General features: G+C 42.5%; 1 protein-coding gene across 3 annotated transcripts in view; it reads right to left on the bottom strand.

The window, feature by feature from the left end:
• LOC133402830 (neural-cadherin-like) overlaps positions 1–24,425 on the bottom strand; it is a 112,820-nt gene extending 88,395 nt beyond the window's left edge. For all 3 annotated transcript variants that reach the window (XM_061677008.1, XM_061677009.1, XM_061677010.1), the window contains exon 1: positions 23,223–24,425. In XM_061677008.1, coding sequence (XP_061532992.1) covers positions 23,223–24,216 — 994 coding nt within the window. In that variant the 5' untranslated portion in view covers positions 24,217–24,425. The remainder of the gene's footprint in view (positions 1–23,222) is intronic.
• Positions 24,426–24,730: the final 305 nt, after the last annotated feature.

Here is a 24,730-nt window from a genome sequence, read left to right as displayed (position 1 = left end):
TTAATCCACCTCCCGTCTCAAAAAGATACAAAAATAAATCAGTTAAGTTGTACAAATTCTAGGTCACACTAACGGTGGAAAATTTTTTTAAATGTTTTATCTCGGTCAAAATTCTTTTACAACACAAAAACCTGGCATTTGAAAAGCGGTGTGTCGATTTTTCATATCCACTTTTCGCTGGGTACTTTCTTATTGTTACTCAAGTAATTAGTTTGGAGGACTACTTTTTACTTTTACTTGAGTCCTATTATTCAAAAGTAACAGTACTCTTACCCGAGTATAATATTTGGCTACTCTATCCTCCGATAGGGGGGTTGCTTGACTATTTGTGTGTCTCTAATTAGTCAGAGTATTAGGCAGAGTTTTATCAAATTGTGTCATATGCGCACTCACGTGTGCCTTGTATGTGCATTCATGTATGTAGAATTTAGGCGTTGAGCGCAATTGTGCATGTACGGCACTGACATGATGTCACTCCACCATATGTTTGTTACCTCTGCCAATGACAGGCATTCGCTGTTTTACAAAATGTTGTTTTTTCCCCCCCCCCATCTCTAACTTGAACCAAATCATCTTGTGTCTTATTTTTCTGATGAGTAGAAATTTGACAAATTTGAAGATACATGTTTTTTAGTGACACGGTTTTGTTTTTTCACCAATTTCTTGGCAGCAGTTTTTTGTGTACATACCAACCTGGATTTATTTAAGTGATGCCGGGACTCTATCAATGATCAAATCCACTCATTCATCACCCCTTCAAACGACCCCTATATAAAAGCGGCCAGATGCTTCTTCGTCGGGGCAAGCAAATGGATGAGTGGGTTCCAATGCCCTCCTCAGCTTGCACTTGCCCTGGGTTGGAGTTTGGAGAGATTCAGCGAAGCTACAAATAAATAAATCCTATTTCCCCAAGGGATGAAGTGTGGGGAAGGATGGCAAGAATGATGCAGGATTAACTTGGATGTTTACCAAGAGAAGAGAGGAGAAGAAATGGTAGTTGAAATAGGAGGTGAAACCATGATGCTCTCTTTCGTTCCAGCCACTGAGGTGCACTGCTCAAAGAGGCTTTCATTCGGTCGTTTGTCTCTATCAGCAGCCATCTCACAGTGTTAGAGTGTGCCAGAGAAGCTATCTTTCTGTGTCTTTCTGGTTTGATGATAGAGAGGTAATTTCACTTTTCTGGCTGTGTGACTCTAATGCTGAAGTGGGCGAACGCACGGCGGGATGGGAAAGAATGCGTTTGGAGGGGAAAGAACAACGACTGTCGCTTGCGGAATCAACGGCTATGATTTAGGACTGTTCAGCTGACCCATTATCATTTAGAGAGAAAAAATGGAATAAAACATTACAAGCAAAACTGGAACAAATATCTAAACCAATGCACATATTTCTCAATTGAGAACTTCAAATTGACTCATTTTTGACCAGAGTGAGAGATCTTTTTGTTTTTTCAGGATTTGAAAAAGAAATATAGAAGAATGAAATAGCGATACAACCTCAAAACATTTACATCTACAACAGGAAGTGGAACCCGAACAAATGAAAAGGTTTCCACGCATGTCGCATACAAAAGCACACATCTGCTCTCCCTGCATGTAAACACAATCATTGGGTCTAAATGTCGCTGCTGTTCCCATGACTGAATGGGATCCTAATGGAAAGTAATGAGAGTGTTTTCCGGCAGATGTGCCCTTCAGCAACTGTAAAAGCCATCGAGGAAGGACATCATCCAGCCAGTTGACACCATCTTCTGTGATTAAGCCTTGTATTTGTTGAGGGAATTTGAATGGTCGGTACGCCGACTTTGCCTCATGTTGTCATACCCCAGGATATCAGAGTAGGTTCCACTGAGCACCCCACTGAAATGACAAAAGCATTGGCATGTCAGCCATGCCCAAAATCTTTCAGAGACCCATCTTCTTCACTGGAGTGTGAAATTATTTGAGCTCCCTGCTCATTATGGGATTGTAGAATGCATTATAGTTAGGGCTTTTATGGTGTACCGCAGCATTAATTCAATTTGCCCCATTCACGCTTTGGTATTATCACGCTCAGTTCACGCTACAGGGGAGGAAGCCGCTGAGCAGTGCACGCTGGCCTTATCTCTAAAGGATATAAACTACACTACCCAGCTCAATCAGGGGCTCCTCTCACCATTCCTCTTCCTTCCCTCCGCATGCCGTTTCCTGTGGCAACCTCCATCTCTCTATCAATCCTCTATCGCTTGCTCTTCATTTCCCTCTGAGCTGATGATTGATGGAGGTTGTCCTCAAAGCCCTTTTCGATATCTTTCCATAGAAGCATACACAGGCACGCGAACGTAAACACACACACACAGGCGCACAGACACACACATACGCAGCCAAGCCGAGCCTACTAAGAAGCTAAAGAAGCCACGCGAGTTTATTAGGGAAGAAAGTAGGACTGACAGAATGAACCAGAACTTTGTTCTTTGTTTGTTCCGTGTGCCATTCTGGGAGCATGTGCTGTTGTGCAAATGCGCAGTTGTGTCTTGAACCTTGCGAATGCATCGGAGTGGAGCAGCTGTTGCTCCAACTTAAATGCCGCACGCTTGCACGAATGCAAAAGTGACAAAACGCGAAGGAACACGGTTTATCCAGTGTCTGCGCTTGGCTATACAGTACACCCTGCTTACGTTGTATGCATTGTGCTTTACATCAACATGTGGCAGGCTTATAGGAAATGGCAGAGGAGGAGGCGAGGAGAAGGATAAAGTCCTCAATTAGACAACTAATCCAGTGAGCAGCCTGTGCTGTGAGGACCATCATCTCCTGTCATTAGCGACCAGCAAGATTAAACAAGATCAATGTTTATGAGTCACTGCGCATGAGACAAATGTACGATTAAAACTGCTCCATGAGTCATTCTGTTATTGTCTCTCATCATGCCTACGGCTATGCATGATAATATGGAACATACGTAGGTGCGAGCAATTTTATTCAACAGCACCGAATCGATGATCAGATCTTTTTTTTTTTTTTTCCAAGCAATAACCATCAGAAGGATTTGAAGTCAATATTTTGTCATCTGAAAACTGGGTGACTCATTTGCAACACCGAGGCGATAATTGCTGAACAATAGGAGGCGCTTTTGGGGATACAGCTTCCATTTAATGCATGACAGACAAAAAGATCCTCATCAAAGCCAAGATATTGCCCATTTGTCCATGGAATTACTGAAATAATGTACAGTGTTGTAGCAGAAAGGGCAGCAGTAATTATGAGTCAATAAAGTGCCAATGTAGAAAAAACTGGGCTGATTCCAACACTTCAAAATGAATTATGTGGAAACTTTAAAAGCTTGCTGTTCTCTTCTTCCCCTTTTGCTTTGTTTCATTTTGAGTAAAAGAGCTTCAGAGGACTGCAGCAAGCTCTGCCCTCAGCTCCAGGTCTTGATCGTTAATGTGGGGCAGTTGAGCGCGTCTGTGCGTTTCTACGGCACGGCTGGCACGGCTAACGACACAGCGGCATCCCAATTCGGCACATCACAGGGCTGTACAGGCCATATGGTGTGATTGGATCACTGAATTAAAGCCCTACCCTGTCGAGGCGCGGCAGCAGCAAACCGCTGATGTTCACTGGGGAAGCTCTGGCACAAATTCGGAGCTCACTTCAAGCACTAAAGAAAACCACAGACATTTCATTTCTGACAATTCAGAAATCTAGATGGGGCCCCAAAAACATCCGTCAGATCACAAAGCAAGTAGAAGCAAACTCGGTCCAGCTTCCGTTTTAACGCATCGCACTCTCTGTTTCCTTGCTCGCCAATTGGGCTGCTCTCTCACACGCAGTCAAACTGCCTTTTACAAGTATCCGAACGGTGAAGAACATGCTGTCTCCTAGATGTTGTTCATCAGCTCTGAGAGGCTCTACATTATGTCTGCTTCAAATACATGTGCTCCTCTAATCAGCCTTCATCTGGCTGTGATGGAGCAACAGACAGTGTCTCTCTCCCCAAAATGGATTAAATTGCCGGGCCCAGAGATGGACGTCATCGTCAAACGCAATCCCTTTGCATTCTTCATTCAGTCCGTGAACTTTAGCAAGACTATTTATCATCTCTCAACGTGGCAGTTTTATCTGTTCGACAAAAGCTGCAGCAGGGTGTAGCAATTTAGTATCACGCAATTAGTGCACTTTTGCTCTTTCTGCAATTTTTGGACTGTCCTCTTAAGCACCATTTACAGCATGTCAAATAGTACTGCATTAAGAATATCCTTGGTTAAAGTTCAATAGGAAAACCTTTCAAAATGTCTGTGTGTCTGTGTTGAACCGTTGGCCTCTGGCCCCCTGAGAGCAGAGCGCCAACCATTCTCAAGCTCACTTAATTGGACCTCGGGGTACGAAAAGTTGCAAAATACAACACCAAATAGATAAATAAGCACAACGTATCCCGACACAAGCTTCAATTTGGCACCAGTGTATTGGTTGAAAGGTGGCCAGAGCGGTTGATTCATTGCGGTGCTATCAGCTCTTGAACTCGTGCAGACCTCTCTCTCTCAGACTTTGTAAACTGACAGAAACAGTCTGTCACAGCCCATTCTGTGACATACAAATTGTTGTTTAAAATGTTGTTTTGTGAGAGGAAGCAAAACAGCTCCTGGTTTAATCGATACCACAAAATCAATGCAGCTCCACTGGGAAATGCCACCAAAAGGCCGTCAGGCATGCAAAGGTAGACCTGAAGAAAAGTTGTACATGGAAAGAGAAAACAAAGGGTGCCGAGGGGGGCCTTGTTCGTTGCATATCTTTCCGGTCCAATCATGTGACGTACCCAAGATATCGGGAAATTGAAACACAATTAAGGAATTGGTTCAACTTAAATCTTGACCTCCCTTCAAGTCCATCATATTTTCAAATGAATAGAATTACATCGTGTCAGATAGGAAGAACATGATATCAAATGAGCATGTTGCGCTCATTTTGTCACAGAGGCATAAATGTATTGTGTGCGCTATTTGAAGGTCAGCGAGAAGTTTGCCGGAGAGGACCTGCCTCCTCGCTTTGCCCGCAGTTGACGAGGTGTGTGATAACGGGCATCAATAATGTCAACTTGAATGTAGCCATGAGTGTCCTCGGCTGCCGCTCACCTCTCTCGCAGCACCTCACGCACACACCGCGAAGTGTAATTGATTATGCGGGGCTAATGCTGAGGTCCCTGCAGTAATGAGAGGTGCATTGCTCATGCAAACAGAGTGGCAGACGTACTCAATCGACATCCTCAGCATTAGAAAACGTACCTTGACGTCCGCATGCACAAATATTTCCTCGTTCTCAACCTATTTTGCTGTGACAGTTTCACCGCTCTGATATGCCAGATGTACGAATACTGACTTTATCAAGCTAATTTAGTGTGCAGGTGTTCACTTTGTTATTTTTGGGAGTGCCAAAAGAGTCAAACGTATTCGCACTACTAAACAGTTTAATCGTGTCTGAAGGAAAAAAATGACAAAAATGAAACAAAATGTCAGTCAAATGTCAAATGTACAGTGAGCAGTGGCAACGAGAGCTCTTCAGGTAAAGTTATCAAATGTCACTTAATTGTTCAGAAATGTATTTATTCAGAACAAATACAGTATCTTTGTTCATCTATCAATGCCAGTGACGTATAGTGACAGACAGAACCAATTCATGTTCCTCTATTAAATGGAAGAAAGTACATAATTGACTTGTACTGTATATCCACTTCTTTTTTTTTTTTTTTTTTTATCTTATATAGCGCCTTTCATGAAACCTTTTCAAGTTTTGGTACTAATGAAAGGAGTGATTTTAAAGACAGTTTTGCAAATGAAACAAGTTCACCATTCTTATCCATCCATCCATCCTTCCGTTTTCTGTACTGCTTCTCCTCACCAGGGTCGCGGGCGTGCCGGAGCCTATGCCAGCTATCCTCGAGCGAGAGGCGGGATACACCCTGAACTGGTAGCCAGCCAATCGCAGGGCACATAGAAACAACCAACCATTAGCATTACAGCAGAGGGATTTGAACCCCGGTCCTCAGACACGTGAGGCAGATGTGCTAACCAGTTGTACACCATGCCGTCCTTCAGCAGTTTTATTTCATTTAAAATCTTATATATTTTGATGTGGAAGCCAGAAAAAAAGTTTACAGTAATACCGTAGTTTTTTTTTTATAGCATTTTAATGACTGTTTTTTTTTTTTTTTCTAAAAACAGAGCAAAATAATAATAATACGTTTTTACTAACATAACATATGAGTGAATAAGGCCCATTCGTCCTTTTTTTTTTCATTTCATATTCAAAGGGCAGGTCAGTATTCAGTATTCCCCCAATATACCCACACTAGATGATTGAGACAAATTAGATAGAACGCATGCCCTTTTCCCGCTGTACACTATTGTATTTTTCCGGAGCCCTTGTATCCTGCAGCCATTTGTTCTGTACAGGCACACCTGCACCACCACAATAGTTTGTCTCTTCTGCCCTCAAAGCAATTTAAGATTATGTTTCACCAAGCTGACCCCACATTAGTACCGTACAGCTGGCCGTGACTAATCGGGCTGCCCTTTCCTTATCGTCTTCTCCAGAATTGACTCTTTCCCGCCATCTTTTTCTCTTTTCAACCTTGCATACATTTCTCATTCGCCCAGGTCGGTGCACCTTTGCCTTGCGTAATCTTTTTCTGTCTTTAAGTCACGCTCTGTGACCGTGCAGTCAGCAGTTCATGCTGCACATTTGATGCCCCTAATAGCACTGCCTTGTAATCACTTTACATATATTCTCCGTGGGTCTCTCTGGGTTCTTTTGAACCAAATGCTGCAGACTTTATCTGTAATTGATGATCGCTAACTTTTTGTCGTATCGACACATTTATTAATTGAATGACTTTGTTCAAAGTTCAAGCTGTTAGCATCATAAAAGCTAATCTACTAACACACTAACTGTGCAGGGCAATGTCTTGCGTAACATTTGTCAGGCCCAAAATAAGTTAACCCACTGTGTAATAAACCGTGACGATGCCTGACCGACACATTGGAAATGGAACAAGAAGGTGTTCACTGTAAATAATACAGTAACTTGCATGTCTTGAGCTTTGTGGGTGTTTTCTCTGCATGCACTGTTAAGATAACTGATAGTCAACATTGACATTATGAAATAAAAACAAACAAACAAAAAACACCTTTTGGACATAGTGAAAATGTGCCGTTTGTTCGCAAAGTTCTCTGGTCATTTAAAAGCCATTCTACTCTTGTTACATGGTATTTAAAATGGAATCTGCTTGGTCAAAATGTATTTGTGTATGCAATTGATATGTATTTATTTTCATGGCTGACATTGTACTGAGCATCCAAATACTACGTGCGGGTGCAATAAGAGAAAGTTCCTGTTCTGTGGTTATCATCGCACTTGTCCTTTTTTGACAAACTTGAAAAACACATAAAGTATATAGAAAACGCAAAATGACACTTTTGATTGACAACTCCAAGATGATCAGTGGGCTGAAGTCTAATGATAGTTGCTGATGTCTTGTTTGATGTCACACATGATGATGATTTCAAATCTGAACTGAAATTTTGTTTGAGTTTTGAGGCATGTTTTATTTTTATTTTTTTTATTTATTTATTTTTTTTTTAGAAAATGCTGATGAAACTCTAAAGTGTATGACTTTTGGAGCTTTCAACTGTACTTTGAACTTCGAACTTAACCTGGCGATCCATCAATGTGCAATTGTGTGAGTAAAAACAAAATAATAACAAATAAACCCTCAAGTTTCTGCGTCATTAAATTATGTAAATGTAGCTGCCTTGCCAGAGGAGTTTATGCAAGGTCCACTTAAGTCTGTGCTCCGGATCATAACCTGCATGAGTATAAATCCAACATGACGCAAATCCGTCACACCTACTAAAAATGTAATAACAATAATCCGGCCTTGCCTGTGTGGAGTTTGCATGTTCAACTCGTGCCTGGGTGGATTTTCTCCGGGGACTCCGAAGGTTCATTGAAGACTCTTTGCTCATGGGTGTGTGCGAATGGTTGATTGTTTATATGAGCCCTGCAATTGGCTGGCGACCATTTCAGGGTGTACCCCGCCTCTCGTCCAGTCAGCTGGGATCGGCTCCAGTACGCCCGCGACCCTAGTGAGGATAAGCAGTACATTCAGATTTGGCAGGCTTGTGAACACGACTCTTCTCTGTGGTGTGTCGAATGTACATGCCATTTTTTGGCCACGCTTAGTGCCACTTTAAAACATTTTGGTGCCTCTTTATTTAAAAAAATAAAAAATGTATTGTTCTACATTACAATGCCAATGTTCAATGTTTTTTAGAACTGAAAGTTAAATGTTCTTAAAAAGGATGTACTTGAATTATTATGCCCTGTAATATTACATCAGTGGCATTAAAAAACATCAACGATACTGTTGTTTATTGTGATTTTCGAGTGTGTTTTTGGGAAATATATACAAAGAAAATCACTATTGTGGCAGGCCAAAACATAATATATTGAGAGAGCAAGAGCAATGGACAAGACAAAAAATATTGTACAAATTGTAGAAATAAAAATCGGCAATATAGTGGAACTGTGAAGCAACAACAGTCATATAGCAGAGGATTCCTGAATCTGTACTCCGTGATAATATATTGCAGGGACTCATTTTTCCAGGGCTGGGACTCATTGTTTCACATAGTCTGAATTGTAAAATGGTGTGTGTGTCTTGACTGGCCAGTTTCTCGTCGTGTACAGTACATTTAACTTTTTTTTTTTTTTTTGTCCAATAAGATTTCATCTTTTCTGTGTTGCTATATAAATGTGATTTGCTCAAGGCTTTCAGAATCCCGAGTGCAGGCATCAAACACCGTCACACCTTTGAAATGGCTGTATCTTTTTTTTAACCACTCAGACTTTAGATTCACCGACCTGCACCTTCGTGAAGACCGAGCGAAAACGGCTTTTTTTCCCCATCCTCTGATTGGTTCAGCTAAATAGTCTTCTGTGTACAGCCCTCAGAAAGGTTGAGCTGCATATGTGCATGAGATTGATTTACTGGGGAGGACAATGTCAGACATGATTAAAATATAATTTTCAAGGTGCACTTCTCAAGAGAAACCTGACTTTGTGAGGCAAGGTCAACCAACATAGTTGCTGTCTGGCTAGTTTCAACACGGACAATTTATTTATTTTATTTTTTTTTGGGGGGGGGGGGCACTTTTCAGAGCAGCATGTATGACCAAGCCAGTTAGCTTACACAGACAGGCAGGAAAAAAGCAAGGAGGTCTGCTGTGACTTTATCAGCATCTCCGGTGAGTCAGATGTATTTTATGTTTTTGTTGTGTCATTACCATAAATATTGATTGTGAAGTGCTCAGGGAAGCTCTACGCTGGGGCAAGCCTCCTCAACTGTCTCCTCCACTTCGTGCTGTGTGCCGGTGGCTGTCTGTGCAGCACTGTCTGCAGCGAGATTGTACATATGGCTACAAAGTCATTTTTTGTTTGAGGATGTCAATCTTTATTATTTAAGTGCCTTCAACATTTTATTAATTTTGTATAGTGTTGTTGTTTGAGGAGTCTTTGTTTGTTTGTTTGTTTGTTTGTTTGAGGAGTCAAATTAATGATTCATTCTTTGTGCATATGTGACATTGATTAGTGAAAGCTGCTGCCGCGTGGCAACTGTGAAGTTAGTCCGCCACCGGATGTGGTGCAATTCTTGAAAGTAACAGTTATAAACAAAAGTGCTGCGTTTGTTGCTTGAATGTTGCCGCCTTGACATCATTTTGATAAAATGGGATCGAATGCCTTTTATTGTTACTGTACGAAGATTTGATTTGTAAAGAGTACTTATTGGTCCTATGTTATGTTTTTCGTCCTTCTTTCTTGGAAAACCACACCCATACACCCAGACAAATAAACATATACTGTCTATGCACAAAGAGACAGGAATTGTATTGAAGGGAAAAACTGAAGTAAAGGAGAAAAAGTCACACAAATTTTGTATTTAGTTTTTTTTTTTTTTATCATGAGTGCCCTATAAAGGGTTAATCTATTACATTTGGGAAGCACAAGCTTTTTTTTTTTCCCCGAGCATTCCGGTTCACATGATTTGTGCACGTGTGGTAACGTCACAGTGGCTCGGAGGAGTGAAGCTCGCGATGCAGATGGTGGAAGATAGCGTGTGCACATTGTACAGCATTATAAGGCCGGTGCTAGTGAAAAGGCCGAAGTCGAAGCTTGTCTTTTATTTTAGAATAAAATCATGTCTTTCCTTTGAGGGAAAGAAGAGACCAGTTGCTGCCACGATTGCGATGTTTTCTCTATGCGTGTGTGGATGAAGAGCCTGAGTAAACTATACACAATTTATCACGTTGCTCTGCGTTTTATCACCAATTTTAAAGCGCTCGCACATCATTGTGTCCTTTACGCACGTGTAAGATGGTCAGACATGTCGACCGCACGCTACAGCATTGGCGTATGTTAATTTACAAAGTTACCTTGGGTCTGCTCCCCTCATACCTGTCGAGCTACATCTGCCCGATACATTCTGGCAGTTGTGAGACTCGATCTGAAGCCCTCATGCTTTTAACTGTACCTAAGATCCGCACTGAGCTAGGGAAACATTATTTTCAATAAGCAGCTTCTTCTTCATGGAACAAGCTTCATTAACAGCCGAAACTGAAGGATCTAGTCTCACTGAACCCTTTTAAAGGACTTTAAGCAGCTGGGAGGCTGAAACATCAGGCTGTGATTGAATTGAATTGAATTTGGTTTGAAAGCGTTCGGACGGATGCTGCTGGTTGTTGTTTATGAGATTGTTTGTCTGAATGTTTTTAGCTTGTCCTGTTAATCTTGTTTGATGTGTTTGTTGCCTGTCCTGACCAGAAGACTCTTGTAAGAAAGATGTTGACTTTCAGTGAGGTTTTCCTGGCTAAATAAAGGTTAAATGAAAAAAAATATGAACTTTTGTTCGCCTGTGTGCTTTAATGACGAGTAGCGACATACAAGTACACATGTATAAGTTCCCCGTTAACAATACCCAGTACCTGTATGTTATATGACATTATGGAGTGAAAGATGCCCCGGAGCAATATTTGTTAACGGCCAAATAAATAATGAAACAAATTATATCTCTCTTTCTGTAATGCCACACATTGTTGTATTGTGTTTTAGTATTTATTTATTTTTTTTAATTGCAACGTGATAGTGGTGGTATCTGCGATTGGCTGGCAACCCGTTCAGGGTGTACCCCGCCTCCTGCCCGATGACAGCTGGGATGGGCTCCGGCACGCCCGCGACCCTAGTGAGGAGAAGCGCGACAGAAAATGGATGGATGGATGGATGGATGGATAGTGGTGGTATGAAGAGGTGGGGTGGATTGGGTCTCTTAAAGGTCAGATGACAAAGATGCTATGGGGTCAGTTAAAATTAATATTTGCATTGTTTATATGTTATGTAATACATGCACGTAACTTCCAGCAGGTTTTCAACCACAGATTAGCTAAAAATTAGCTTTTTATGACGCATATTGAGTCATCCCCGAACATACCCGAAGCTTAAGACACCCGGGTGTGGTTCCTCTATCCACCACAAGGGCTACCAGAAGTGACGTTGCCATTGACAAACACAGCTCGCTACACACTATACACAATGGCGAGCAACGTGTTGGAATATGAGGAGGAGGAGCATTACTAAGGAATACAACCATCCATCCATTTTCTTTTACCGCTTATCCTCACTAGGGTGGCGGGCTGCTGGAGCACATTTCCTGTTTTAGGTCAATTAGGTTGACCAAAATTATTTCTATTTGCTGAACGGCAGAATAATGAAAAATATATATTTTTTTAGACAAATACATAGGATATAATAGACAATAAAGTCATGGCTAAAAACATTGGGCACCCGTTTTTTAACATGAATGTATATGCGAGCGTAAAAAAAAAATATATATATATATATATATATATATATATATATACATTATGCAGAGTATACACACAAGCAGCGATCCTCACAATTCCACAGGACATTCACAAGTACATTATTTAAACTGAATTCAATATATGAAGTTACACTTGATGAAATTGTCTTTGACTGTCTTCTCTTTTCTTCTGTTTTCACATCACAGAGGTAAAATGCAAATAATGTGGGGGGAGATGATGATGATGCTGGTAATCAGCAAAGGGGGGAGAGCAAAAGACAAGCCTTAACTAAACAGGCCTAGTAGCTGCCAAAATAGAGAGAGAGAGAGAGAGAGAGAGAGAGAGAGAGAGAGAGAGAGACTTTGAAGGTCCTTTCCCCTGTTGTGCTTCACAGATCCCTGCACCATTGGTTCAATACTCCATGTAAACCATCACATGCCATAAGATATTCTTTCTAAGGTGAAAAGAGAAGGGTTCTTGGATGGAACGACCAAAGGAAAAATTCCCCTCCGGCGCAAATCTGAACTGACATCCTCTGTGGGTCCGTCCAATCCTTCAGTGGAAGAACTGTGCAGGAGGTCTCTCGCTCGCTTGCCTCCAAACAGCACTAAAACTGGTTGTTGTGAGTCATGAGTCATGGCCTACTTCTGTTGCCTTTACCTGTTTTTCTCACATTGCGGAAGCTGTGGTAGAAAACTAAACTACATCAGTGACGTTGCAGTTTAGGAGGCAAACATGTCCAGCCAGTTAACAGGGGACGCAGTCATCGAGAAAAGAGGGAGCATAGCATTAACAAAGCAAAAAGAAGAAGAATTAAACTGTGTGATCTGAATCATCCAAGTGTCAAAGTCCAAACAAGTAATGTCGCCCTTACTGCACTGGAACTCGTCTGACAAATTCTCCATTGGACAAATGTGCAGTTTTAATATACATTTTCAGAGTGGTATCAATTTAACAGAATAGTAATTATTGTGCTTGCGGTCTGCAGTGATGTAGAAATGCAATGCATTGTATTTTTTTTACATGAAGTACTTTGGTTACCATAGCGCTTGTAATTGATCTCATTAGATTATGCAACTCTAACTAATGAAGTGGCCAGTGTAAGTGCATACACTGAGGTGCTTTTTATTAATCATTCTTAATTAGTTAATGACTTTTAGGTACGTTAGTTAAGTAGTAGGCTAACTTAATTGACAAATTGCAATTGGACAAACACAAATATGTCTTTTGTTCTGTCAAAAATCAAGAAATGTCAAAAGTAAAAAAGTAAGTGGCATAATGACTCAAGGTATGGTGATAACTAGATAATAGCTGACTATTATTTCATATATGTTGCCTTCAAAATTAGGCGCAGAGTTAATGAGAAATGGCAGTGATAAATGAATAATGCATCAGTAGCAGTGGCAAAACTCTTATTATTATTATCATATTGTGGAAGAAAAAAAAAATAGTACCTCCATGCAGGATGATAGATCGAAAAAAAAATCTGGTTGAAATATGTGCTTGGAATTCCACTTTGTTTTAGTAACTGGCAAAATATCACATTATTCTTTGAAGCACTTTGTTTGATATGTCAACAGAATAAAAAGTGCGTTGATTCATCGGGTTGTCGATGAAGATTGGACTGTACAGCATGTCATTGACGATGCATGATTACCGTACCTGCTTATCTGGACTGTGCCAGAACACTTTGCCTTTAAAAACACAAAACCCATTCAATGACAACTTTATGAGCAATCACCTGGATTATCAAAATGGTAGTCACGCCTAAATAGCTGCCATGCAGGCATTTTCTTGGACCACTTAAACAAGCAGCAGGCTTAACAATGTCCGGAAGAGCAAACATTTTGCAGCGGCGCATTATTGAAATACAGTAATACCGAGGAATAAAAATGTTAATGTCAAGGAGGAAAAGGGTCTGGCTCTGGAATGTCATCAACAAAAGTAGAGCGCGTTAATATGGCGGATTTGCTACATGGGGAATATGTGGTCTGAATGTTAAAGTAAACAACAATAATTCCCTCCTTTCTGAGCCCTGGGTCTTTACATATTAATGTCAGCACGCAGGAAGTGTTACTTAACTTGCATGTTCTTCAAAATGATGGTGAAGCGCTCTGTTTGGCATTCAGCATGTGACTTGAAGCCGCAACGACCGTCCTGAACGGGCCCGAGTTCATTAGACGATGCAACACACGGGATCTTGTTCGAACAGAATTCTTTGGTCAGTTGACCAAATGAAATTACATTCATGAGTCATGCAGAGGCAAATGCATAGATCCATCCATCCATCCATTTTCTGAGCCGCTTCTCCTCACGCGGGTCGCGGCCGTGCCGGAGCCTATCCCAGCTGTCATCGGGGTACACCCTCAACTGGTTGCCAGCCAATCGCAGGGCACATACAAACAAACAACCATTCGCACTCACATTCACACCTACGGGCAATTTAGAGTTGTCCATTAACCTACCGTGCATGTTTTTGGGATGTGGGAGGAAATCGGAGTACCCGGAGAAAACCCACGCAGCCACGGGGAGAACATGCAAACTCCACACAGGCGGGGCCGGGGCTTGAACCCCGGTCCTCAGAGCTGTGAGGCAGATGCTCTAACCAGTCATCCGCCGTGTATACTCACATTTCCTCACATAATATGATTATAAAATTGGATTTGTCACAAGGGTGGCAGGGTGGATTTCAATAATAAGCCCTACATGTTACATCAGTGTAGGATCTGTGGTCTTCAAACTCTGAGCTTGTCCCAGAGGACTTCTGGGTAGGCACAGCAGCTCCAGAATAATCAAGAAAAAAACATTAAGCTTTTCTTTCAAAATTGATTGATTTGCATTATGGTGACAACGAATACACGTACTGTAGTAGTGTGTTGCTTATAAACCAACGCCACGTAATGATAGCAGGAGACCATTGAAACACCAGCATCACACTTGAGACGAGACACCCAAATTTCTTGACTAAGCCGTGGGCATACAGTATTTTTTTATAGGATGTCCAATTTTTGTTGATGTAAAGTTTCACCGATGTCGTGTTGATGAATAAATTCCAACAGCAATAGTATCGCGACGACGACGGCCGTATCCAAAGCCAAAATACAAATCAGGTTTGGAAGGCTGCTTCAATCAGGCATCTATCTGCGTGCAAGGATTTGGGAGGAGACGAGCAGAAGAAAAGGCCTGCCTATCCTCCCAGACAAGCGTCAGGATTCTGTGTGGAAAGCTGTACGACGCATAAAGGACGTACCAGGCCTTTGATCAGGAAGGGAGAGTTACCGAGGTGGGAGAGATCAAATGGAGGAAGGTATTTGAGTGTCTCTCAGGCTAAAGCAGCTTATTTAGCCTATGCATCTGTGACAAGATATTTTCAGAAATCCGCCTAGTTTTTTCTCCCCCCAAAAAAGACATCACGATGCCAATAAAAGGCCTCAATCAGGTCTACAATTACAATCCAACACACATTGTACAATGAAACAGCAGCAGGCAACTCCAATGGCAACAGTGTACAACGTTTCTTGCAATGCGCAGCACAATTTACCAAAAAGTTTGTTTTGTGTATTTTTTACTCCATACGTCTCGACATCACCTGCTACAACATGCAAACGAAAAGCTGCATGAACAACACGTGCGCTCCGCCTTTCCACCATTAATTTGAGGGCTTGTCAGACTGTGGCAGTGCTATTTCAAATCCCTCAGCCTAGAGAGTGAAGAGTGGAGGATTAGAGGGGTAATGCCAGTTGATGATAGCGGGAGGGCCACAGTGGTTTGCCACTCTGCAAGGATTAGCTCCCAAAACTACTTCACAGTCACCAACTATGTCAATCAAGGACATATTTTATTCAGCCAGTCTACCAAAGACATCAAAAAACATCTGCGAGCAACAAATGAGTGTGTGACTTCATTGAAATATCTTCAAAGCGGGAAGTGGTTAGAGACCATCAAGAAAGACCTTTGCTTTTATTGTATTTTTTTTAATTTTTTTATTTTACAAAATGATCTAAAATGATGGTTATGCTGCCACGGCAGGATCATAAACTTAACCGCACACTGACTCATGATCTACATCTTACTCAAAGCATGAGGGGAAACGTGCAACCCTGCTGCAATTACTCCAATTGCACAACGGCAACCTAATGCAAGCTGCCATGCTACCATAATGATTGATGCATTGTACATACAGAGGGGGGGGGGGGTTAATTTTATCTCACTTAGTAAGAAAGTAACACTGCCCAATTGTTCTGGTTGTTTATTGATTTGGGTAATACACAGAATATCAGTCAAAAATTCATTTTGAAAGAAAACTATGAATCTTGCAAAGTATATTGTAGAGTATTTGATCCACTCCAAATCAGCCAGAATTCTGACTCCCACAGATTGGCTGGTGTCCGTGTGACACACAGCTGTGCACAATATACCAATTTATCAATACTCCTGATCCCAACTTGTCATGTGTTTAAAGCGCACGTGTTCTAAGAATCTCTTTCCTACTTTGCAATCTCTGTTCCGCCAAACGCAAGACTAAAGAGACCCGCACACGGCTGTTATGGGTTACAAAACCATCTTTAAAAAAACCCTTGGCGTGAAAGTAATAACAAATTGCACCATTATTTGAAAGCGGAAGACACAAATGTAGGAGTCGGACTCGCGACCCTAAAATCCCAATCGCTACTTGTATTGACAGTAACAAATGACTAGCGAATCACAATTTCATTGTTACGACTTGGACTATTTCAAAATAATAGCCCAACAAATGAAAAATCCTAAATGTATTCCAACCCCAATTCCAATGAAATTGGGACTTTGTGTTAAACAGAAATAAAAACAGAGTACAATGATTTGCAAATCATGTTCAACCTATATTTAATTGAATACACTACAAAGACAAGATATTTAATTTTCAAATTGATCAACTTTATTGTTTTTAGCATATAATCATTAACTTAGAATTGTATGGTTGCAACACGTTGCAAAAAAGCTGGGACAGGTGGCAAAAAAGACTGAGAAAGTTGAGGAATGCTCATCAAACACGTGTTTGGAACATCCCGCAGGTGAACCGGCTCATTGGGAACAGGTGGGTGCCACGATTGGGTAGAAAAGGAGCTTCCCTGAATTGCTCAGTCATTCACAAGCAAAGATGGGATGAGGTTCACCTCTTTGTGAACAAGTGCGTGAGAAAATACTCGAACAGTTTAAGGACAATGTTCCTCAACATACAATTGCAAGGAATTTAGGGATTTCATCATCTACGGTCCATAATATCATCAAAAGGTTCAGAGAAATCACTGCATGTAAGCGGCAAGGCCGAAGACCGACATTGAATGCCCGTGACCTTCGATCCCTCGGGCGGCACTGCATCAAAAACCGACATCGATGTGTAAAGGAAATCACCGCATGGGCTCAGGAACACTTCAGAAAACCAATGTCAGTAAATAGAGTTCGGCGCAACATCCGTAAGGGCAACTTGAAACTCTACTATGCAAAGCAAAAGCCATTTATCAACAACACCCAGAAACGCCGCAGGCTTCTCTGGGCCCGAGCTCATCTAAGATGGACTGATGCGAAGTGGAAAAGTGTTCTGTGGTCCGACGAGTCCACATTTCAAATTGTTTTTGGAAATTGTGGACGTCGTGTCCTCCGGGCCAGAGGAAAAGAATCATCCGGACTGTTATGGATGTAAAGTTAGAAAGCCAGCATCTGTGATGGTATGGGGCTGTGTTAGTGCCAATGGCATGGGTAACTTACACATCTGTCTTTCTGTGAAGGCACCATTAATGCTGAAAGGCACATACAGGTTTTGGAGAAACATACGCTGCCATCCAAGCAACATCTTTTTCATGGACGCCCCTGCTTATTTCAGCAAGACAATACCAAACCACATTCTGCACGTGTTACCACAGCGTGGCTTCGTAGTCCAGGCCTGTCTCCCATAGAAAATATGTGGCGCATTATGAAGCGTAAAATACGACAACGGATACACCGGACTGTTAAACAGCTGAAGCTGCACATCAAGCAAGAATGGGAAAGAATTACACCTACAAAGCTTCAACAATTAGCGTCCTCAGTTCCCAAACGTTTATTGAATGTTGTTAAAAGAAAAGGTGATGGAACACAGTGGTAAACATGACCCTGTCCCCGCTTTTTTGAGCATTCCTCAACTTTTTTGCCACATGTCCCAGCTTTTTTGGAACGTGTTGCAGCCATAAAATTCTAAGTTAATGATTATTTGCTAAAAAACAATCAAGTTTATCAGTTTGAACATTAAATATATTGTCTTTGTAATGTTTTTAATTAAATATATGTTGAACATGATTTGCAAATCATTGTATTCTGTTTTTATTTATGTTTAACAAGTCCCAGCTTCATTGGAATTGGGGTTGTATGTCTGTGTCTCCATCCATCCATTTCCTGTTCCGCTTATCCTCACTAGAGTCGCGGGCGGGCTGGAGCCTATCGCAGCTATCTTCGAGCGAGAGGCCGGGTAAACCCAGAACTGGTCGCCAGTCAATCGCAGGGCACATATGAACAACCATTTGCACGCACATTCACACCTCTGCGCAATTTAGAGTCTTCAGTCAACCTACCTTGCATGTTTTTGGGATGTGGGAGGAAATCGGAGTACCCGAAAAAAATAACTAAGCAGTCGTCCACCGTGCCACCATACTTTTACGAGGATCGCTCGGCGTACCTTGGCCACAGCTAGAATTCCAGGTCTATTTTGCACTCGTCTGTGCCATAAATCCTCGCGGACCAGACCTAACTGCCCCCTTTCCAGCTAGCCTGCTGCTACTGAGCCTGCTGGCTAGCTTCACGCTGTGCTGGATCAAGTCCGGCACATCAAAAACTAATGTGTGGAACATATTAATTAGCCCTTAGTTCCGTAGGGGAATTATGTCAATCCACAACTACGGTAATTTCATTCCAATATGATATGCAATCTCTAATGTTACAAATGTATATATTATACGGTAATTTTTTTGCTGATCACCCAAGAATCATGACGTCCTCGCGGGCACCGCCAGATCATCTATAATATCTGTCCAGATGCACTATTAAAATGTTATACTTATCACATCATGGAGCATTGATTTGAGTCGATCACAGTCTTTCTTCCTTGCTTATATGAGAACACGAGGGGGAACGGTGAGGTTTTTCGAAGAAAAACCTCATGAAATGCAGATAATAACGCAAAGTGTTGAGCATGGATAGCAGCAAATTGATGGTGCATATATATATATATATATATATATATATATATATATATATATAACACATAGGTATAGTAGAAGGGTTTTCTTGATTTCTTGGTCAATATTGGGGATGCGTATTATACATGAGAAATTACAGGACTTAATACACAAAAAAACTACACGTTATTTTATATTTTTTTTACATTGTGTGCTTTTTAGCTTCACATTTTTTCTGACTGATAATCTCTATGATATAATGTATCATAAAATGCTTCGTCTATTACCATAAATCAATAAACAACCATATAATTCGAAACTACATTTCTTTGTAAGTGAGCAAATTTATTCAGTGATGGTTATTTATTTGTTTTTAATTATTAAATGATTAAATTAATAATTAAATGAAGTCAGCCAAAAGATCTCAAAAATCTGAAACAAAATGCCACGAGCCAAGAAATTCAAAAGAACAGATGGGACCAGGCAACAAAAAACGTGCACACCGTGAACTGGTCGCCAGCCAATCGCAGGCCACATATAGACAAAGAATCATTCACACTCACATGCACACCTATGGGCAATTTAATGTCATCAATGAACCTACCATGCATGTTTTTGGAATGTGGGAGGAAACCGGAGTACCCAGGGGGAAACCCACGCAGGCTGAATGACCTTAAAGAAAAGCAAAATGAAGGTTTTGCAGTGGCTTAGTAAAAGTCTGGACTTTAATCTGATTTAAATGCTCTGGCATGACCTTAAAAAAGCCATTCATGCTCGAAAACCCTCAATTTTTGCTGAATGAAAACAATTCTGCAAGTAAGAGTGTGCAGAATATCTCAACATAGATGTGAACGATTGCTAGTTATAGAAAACGCTCGATTTCAGTTCTTGCTGCTGAGGGTGGTCCAACCGGTTTTGAGGTTTAGGGGGCCATTACTTTTTCCACACAGGGCCAGGTAGCTTTCATTTTGTTTTGTTTTTTTGGTGGGTTTTTTTCCCTGAATAAATAAATTCACCATAGAAAAACTCCATTTTCTGCTTCATCTTCGGCTGATATTTACATTTGTTTGCTGATCTTCAACATGAAAGTGCGGAAACTATGAAAAACAATTTGAGAAACGGGCCGATACGTTTTCATGGCTCTGTATAAGAGAGGTATTGATCTGACAATTGCAATTATTGTGGTTTACAGTGTTACGCACCGTGGTGTCGAACTCCACTGTATCATTCTCTGCAATTCGTGTAGCTAAATCCATCCCTCTACATCTTTTTTTCCTCGTTGGTGTCATCAGCAGGTGACTGGTGGAGAGGTGGCGACACTGGACTGGTCACCAGTCACTCACAGCGCACATTAGAAAACGTTCTCGGTGTAGATATTGATTGAAAAAATAGCTCATTTATTACTCCACCTGTCCTTCTAACCACAAGAGCATCAGGAAGGCTTTTCGTGACTCTTTGATTGCCGCGAGCTCTCGTTTAACTACTTGGAAAAGGAAAAAGGAATTTTATTGAATTCACCTTTTTATGTCGACTGCGAATGTAATCTGACTTCCTGCGCTAGGAAACCACACATATTGACACTCTCATAAATACACTCATCCTGAAAACGCTTATTTGGTGTAGTTGGAAGGAACCATCTCCCGTCATGCAACAGCAGGGGTGACCAACGTGGTGACCGCGGGCACCGGGTAGCCCCCAAGGACCATTGATAGCTTACCATTGATAGCACATTGTAATTTCTGAGAAATGTTGTACAAGTGATCATTTGCAATCATTCACTTGCAGAGATTTGCTGTATAGAAATAAAGTGCAGCATATTGATATTTATTGGTTTACAGCGTTGTTAAATCACTGTGGACAATCTTTGAGACATCATTGTCATGATAACTCTCTTCCCATCGATGTTTAACTTTAACTCCTTATCAATCATAACATTTAATTCAAGGTGTTTGCCAAATTTGTTATGATGGAAATATGTATCAAACTGGGCCTTTTGGATTAATGAGTACCCAAGAAGTAGCTCTCACTTCCAAAAAAGGTTGGTGACCTCAGTGCTACACCAATTCAACTACAGTCACTAACACAGCCACCATGGTCTTTTCCACTTGCAGCTGACTTTGGGCGAGAGGAATCCGGGTAAATCAGCTCAAAAAATGAATTGTCGAAATTTTTGCAGATTTATGAAACAAGGAAAAACAGAAATCTCGCACAGCCATAAGTATTCCGACCCTTTGCTCAGTATTTAGTAGAAGCACCCTTTTGAGCTAATACAGCCACGAGTCTTTTTGGGAATGCTGCAACAAGTTTTTCACACCTGGATTTGGGGATCCTTTTCCATCCTCTCCAGTTCTGTCAGGTTGGATGGTGAACGGTGGTGGACAGCCATTTGCAGGTCTCTGGAGAGTTTAAGTCAGGGCTCTGGCTGGGCCATTCAAGAGCAGTCACGGAGTTGTTCTGAAGCCACTCCTTCGTTATTTTAGCTGTGCGCTTAGGGTCATTGTCTTGTTGGAAGGTGAACCTCCGGCCCAGTCTGAGGTCCTGAGCACTGAAGAAGGTTTTGGTCCAGGATATCCCTGTACTCGGCCGCATTCCTCTTTCCTTCAATTGCAACCGGTCTCCCTGTCCCTGCAGCTCAAAGACACCCCCACAGTATGAGGATCCCACCTCCATGCTTCACTGTTGCGACTGTATTGGACAGGTGATGAGCAGTGCCTGGTTTTCTCCACACATGCCGCTTAGATTTAAGGCCAACCATTTCTATCTTGGTCTCATCTGAACAGAGAATCTTATTTCTCACCATCCTGGAGTCCTTCAGGTGTTTTTTTAGCAAACTCCATGCGGGCTTTCATGTGTCTTCCACCGAGGAGAGGCTTCCGTCGGGCCACTCTGCCATAAAGTCCCGACTGGTGGAGGGCTGCAGTGACGGTTGACTTTCTAGAACTTTCTCCCATCTCCCGACTGCATCTCTGGAGCTCAGCCACAGTGATCTTTGGGTTCTTCTCGACCTCTCTCACCAAGGCTCTTCTCCCCCGATTGCTCACTTTGGCCGGAAGGGTTCTGGTCGTCCCAACCGTCTTCCGTTTCAGGATTATGGAGGCCACTGTGCTCTTAGGAACCTTAAGTGCAGCAGAATTGTTTTTGTAACCTTGGCCAGATCTGTGCCATCACCACAATTCTGTCTCTGAGCTCTTCAGGCAGTTCCTTTGACCTCATGATTCTCATTTGCTCTGACATGCACTGTGCGCTGTAAGGTCTTATGCGTGGCTCTCCTAATCAAGTCCAATCAGTATAATCAAACACAGATGGACTTCAATGCAGGTGTAGAACCATCTCAAGTATGATCAGAAGAAATGGACAGCACCCGAGTTAAATATATGAATGTCACAGCAAAGGGTCTCAATACTTATGGCTGTGTGACATTTCAGTTTTTCTTTTTGAATAAATCTGCAATTGTTTTCTGTCAATACGGGGTGCTGTGTGTACATTAATAAGGAATAAAATGAACTTAAATGATTTCAGCAAATGGTTGCAATATGACAAGTAAGAGTCAAAAAATGTAAGGGGGTCTGAATACTTTGCGTACCCACTGTATCCAAACAACCATTTACACTCGCATTAACAACTACGGCCAATTGGGAGTCATTAATGACCGTAACATGCGTGTTTCTGTATTGTGGGAGGAAGCATGCCTACCCGTAGCACGCAAGCACTTGAAGAACATGCAAACACTCCACAGGAAGACGTTGGCCATCTGATCCAACTGTGAGTGTAATGTGAAAATATGACATTTATGCACACGAATACATGAATAGCCCCCCGAAAGTGTCAGTTAAAATTGGGCATGACTGTTTTTTGGGTTTTTTTTTTTTTTTATAAAGTGCAAACATTTTTACTACGGCTCTTGTGTTGGCTCTCATTGAGGCCTGTCTGTGGATAGCTGAACCAATGGGGATGTACTGGAAGGCACACCTGTGGAATGATGTGCGTGGATGTGATGGACATACCAAGTATTTCTAGGGATACAGTACACAAATGGCGGGCATTCCTTGTGGAACATTCCGTACAGGAAATCATCTGACAGCACCACAAGGCAAAAGATTCGGATTTCTCTTGTGGGGATTAGTAATTGTGCAATATTTACATACCAAGTTTGTCCTGAATCTTAACAGTGAGGTCCACGGAAGGTTGTGACTCCCTATCCAGCCTCCTGGTGATGGTGATATCTCCAGTGTCGTGACCCACGGACACGGGGGAGCTCTGTGAATCCGGGTAAATCAGCTCGAAGCCGGCTGACTGGAACCTGTTGGGACTCAGGCTCGTGATGACCGAGCCGATGCTGGCATCTTCAGACACGTTGAGGGAGATTGAGGCCGCCGGGTAAAGTGACGCCCTCGGTGCGCGCCTGGCCCTCTCCGGAGCCGGTTTCTCCAGCCACCTGCGCGGGGAGAAGGTGACCACCGCGCGTTCGCTCCTCAGTGGCGGCCATCCGTGGTCCGTGGCAAAAAGGGACACTTCAACTGCACACCGCAAGCCTAGAATGGAGTCGAGCAGCAAAACCTCGCCCGTCTTGGGGACCACGTAAAAAGTGCCATTTTTGGGCGACGACGCATACGTCAAGTCTGCGTTCTTGCCGCTGTCTGCGTCCACGGCGCTCAGCCTGTAAACGACACTCCGGATAGCCGTGGTGTCGTCTAAAGTTATGTGCGCGACTTGGGGAGGACGAAAAGTGGGCTCGTGGTCGTTTGTGTCCAAAACGTTGACTTTGACCGAGGCTACATCCACAAGCGCGGAGTCCGGCGCGCAGCTGTGGCAGCACAGCGCGACTCTCAGCAGGTATTCGGAGCGAACTTCCCGGTCCAGGACCCTGGAAGTTTTTAACAATATATTCCCCCGCCTGTGGTGGGCGAAAGCGCGGAAATCTTGGCTGCCGTCGCCGTCCACTTTGAGGTGCATCCCCGGCACCGGGCACCATTTTTGCGCCTTGATGCGCCTCACCGGGATGCTCAGTCCGTTCACTTTAGAAGCCGCGGGCGAGTTCTCAAAGACGTGGCCGTGGAAGAAAGGCGCTCGCTCCGGGGTTTCGTGTCCAGCTGCTGGCGCCCAAAGGCAACACAGCAGCGTGCAAACAGCCCAAATCATTTTGGTGGCAAGTTTTCCAGAGCCTCAAGGGGTTGACAGAAGATGAAGAAAAGAAAACTCGAGTTCCCCTCCTATTTCCAGGAGACACCTTGAACTTAAAGCTCTTGCATGCTGCGTGGTTCGTGCGTTGGCCCCACGCGGCACGGTGCAGTGCAGACGCTCCACGGCGCTGCAGGCTGTTGGCTGTGATCACATCCAGCTTGCACGACCCACAGTGCCGGATAGCGCCAAGCGGTGAGGGATGGAGGGAGGGAGGGGGTGTGCTAGTGCAGCCAGAATGGGGGTTGGGGCGCTGCTCCTCTATGTGCCCCACCCTGCGTGATGGTCAACAGTCCCCATTCTCCTCGCCAGTGCACACGTAGAAAAAAGAAAAAAGAAAAAAAAGCCTCGCCGTGCACTCGTGTCACAAATCCGCCATGAGATTAAAATGTTCTCGACAGAGGGGAAAAAAAATAAAAAATCACTCAGACTGTCACAGATGAGCAAGTCGAGCAAACACATATGTTCTTCTAAA

The sequence above is a fragment of the Phycodurus eques genome, chromosome 5, assembly GCF_024500275.1.
Source record: "Phycodurus eques isolate BA_2022a chromosome 5, UOR_Pequ_1.1, whole genome shotgun sequence".
Lineage (NCBI taxonomy): Eukaryota > Metazoa > Chordata > Actinopteri > Syngnathiformes > Syngnathidae > Phycodurus > Phycodurus eques.
The sequence above is the reverse complement of the archived record's forward strand: the minus strand, read 5'-3'. Positions and strand labels throughout refer to the sequence as shown.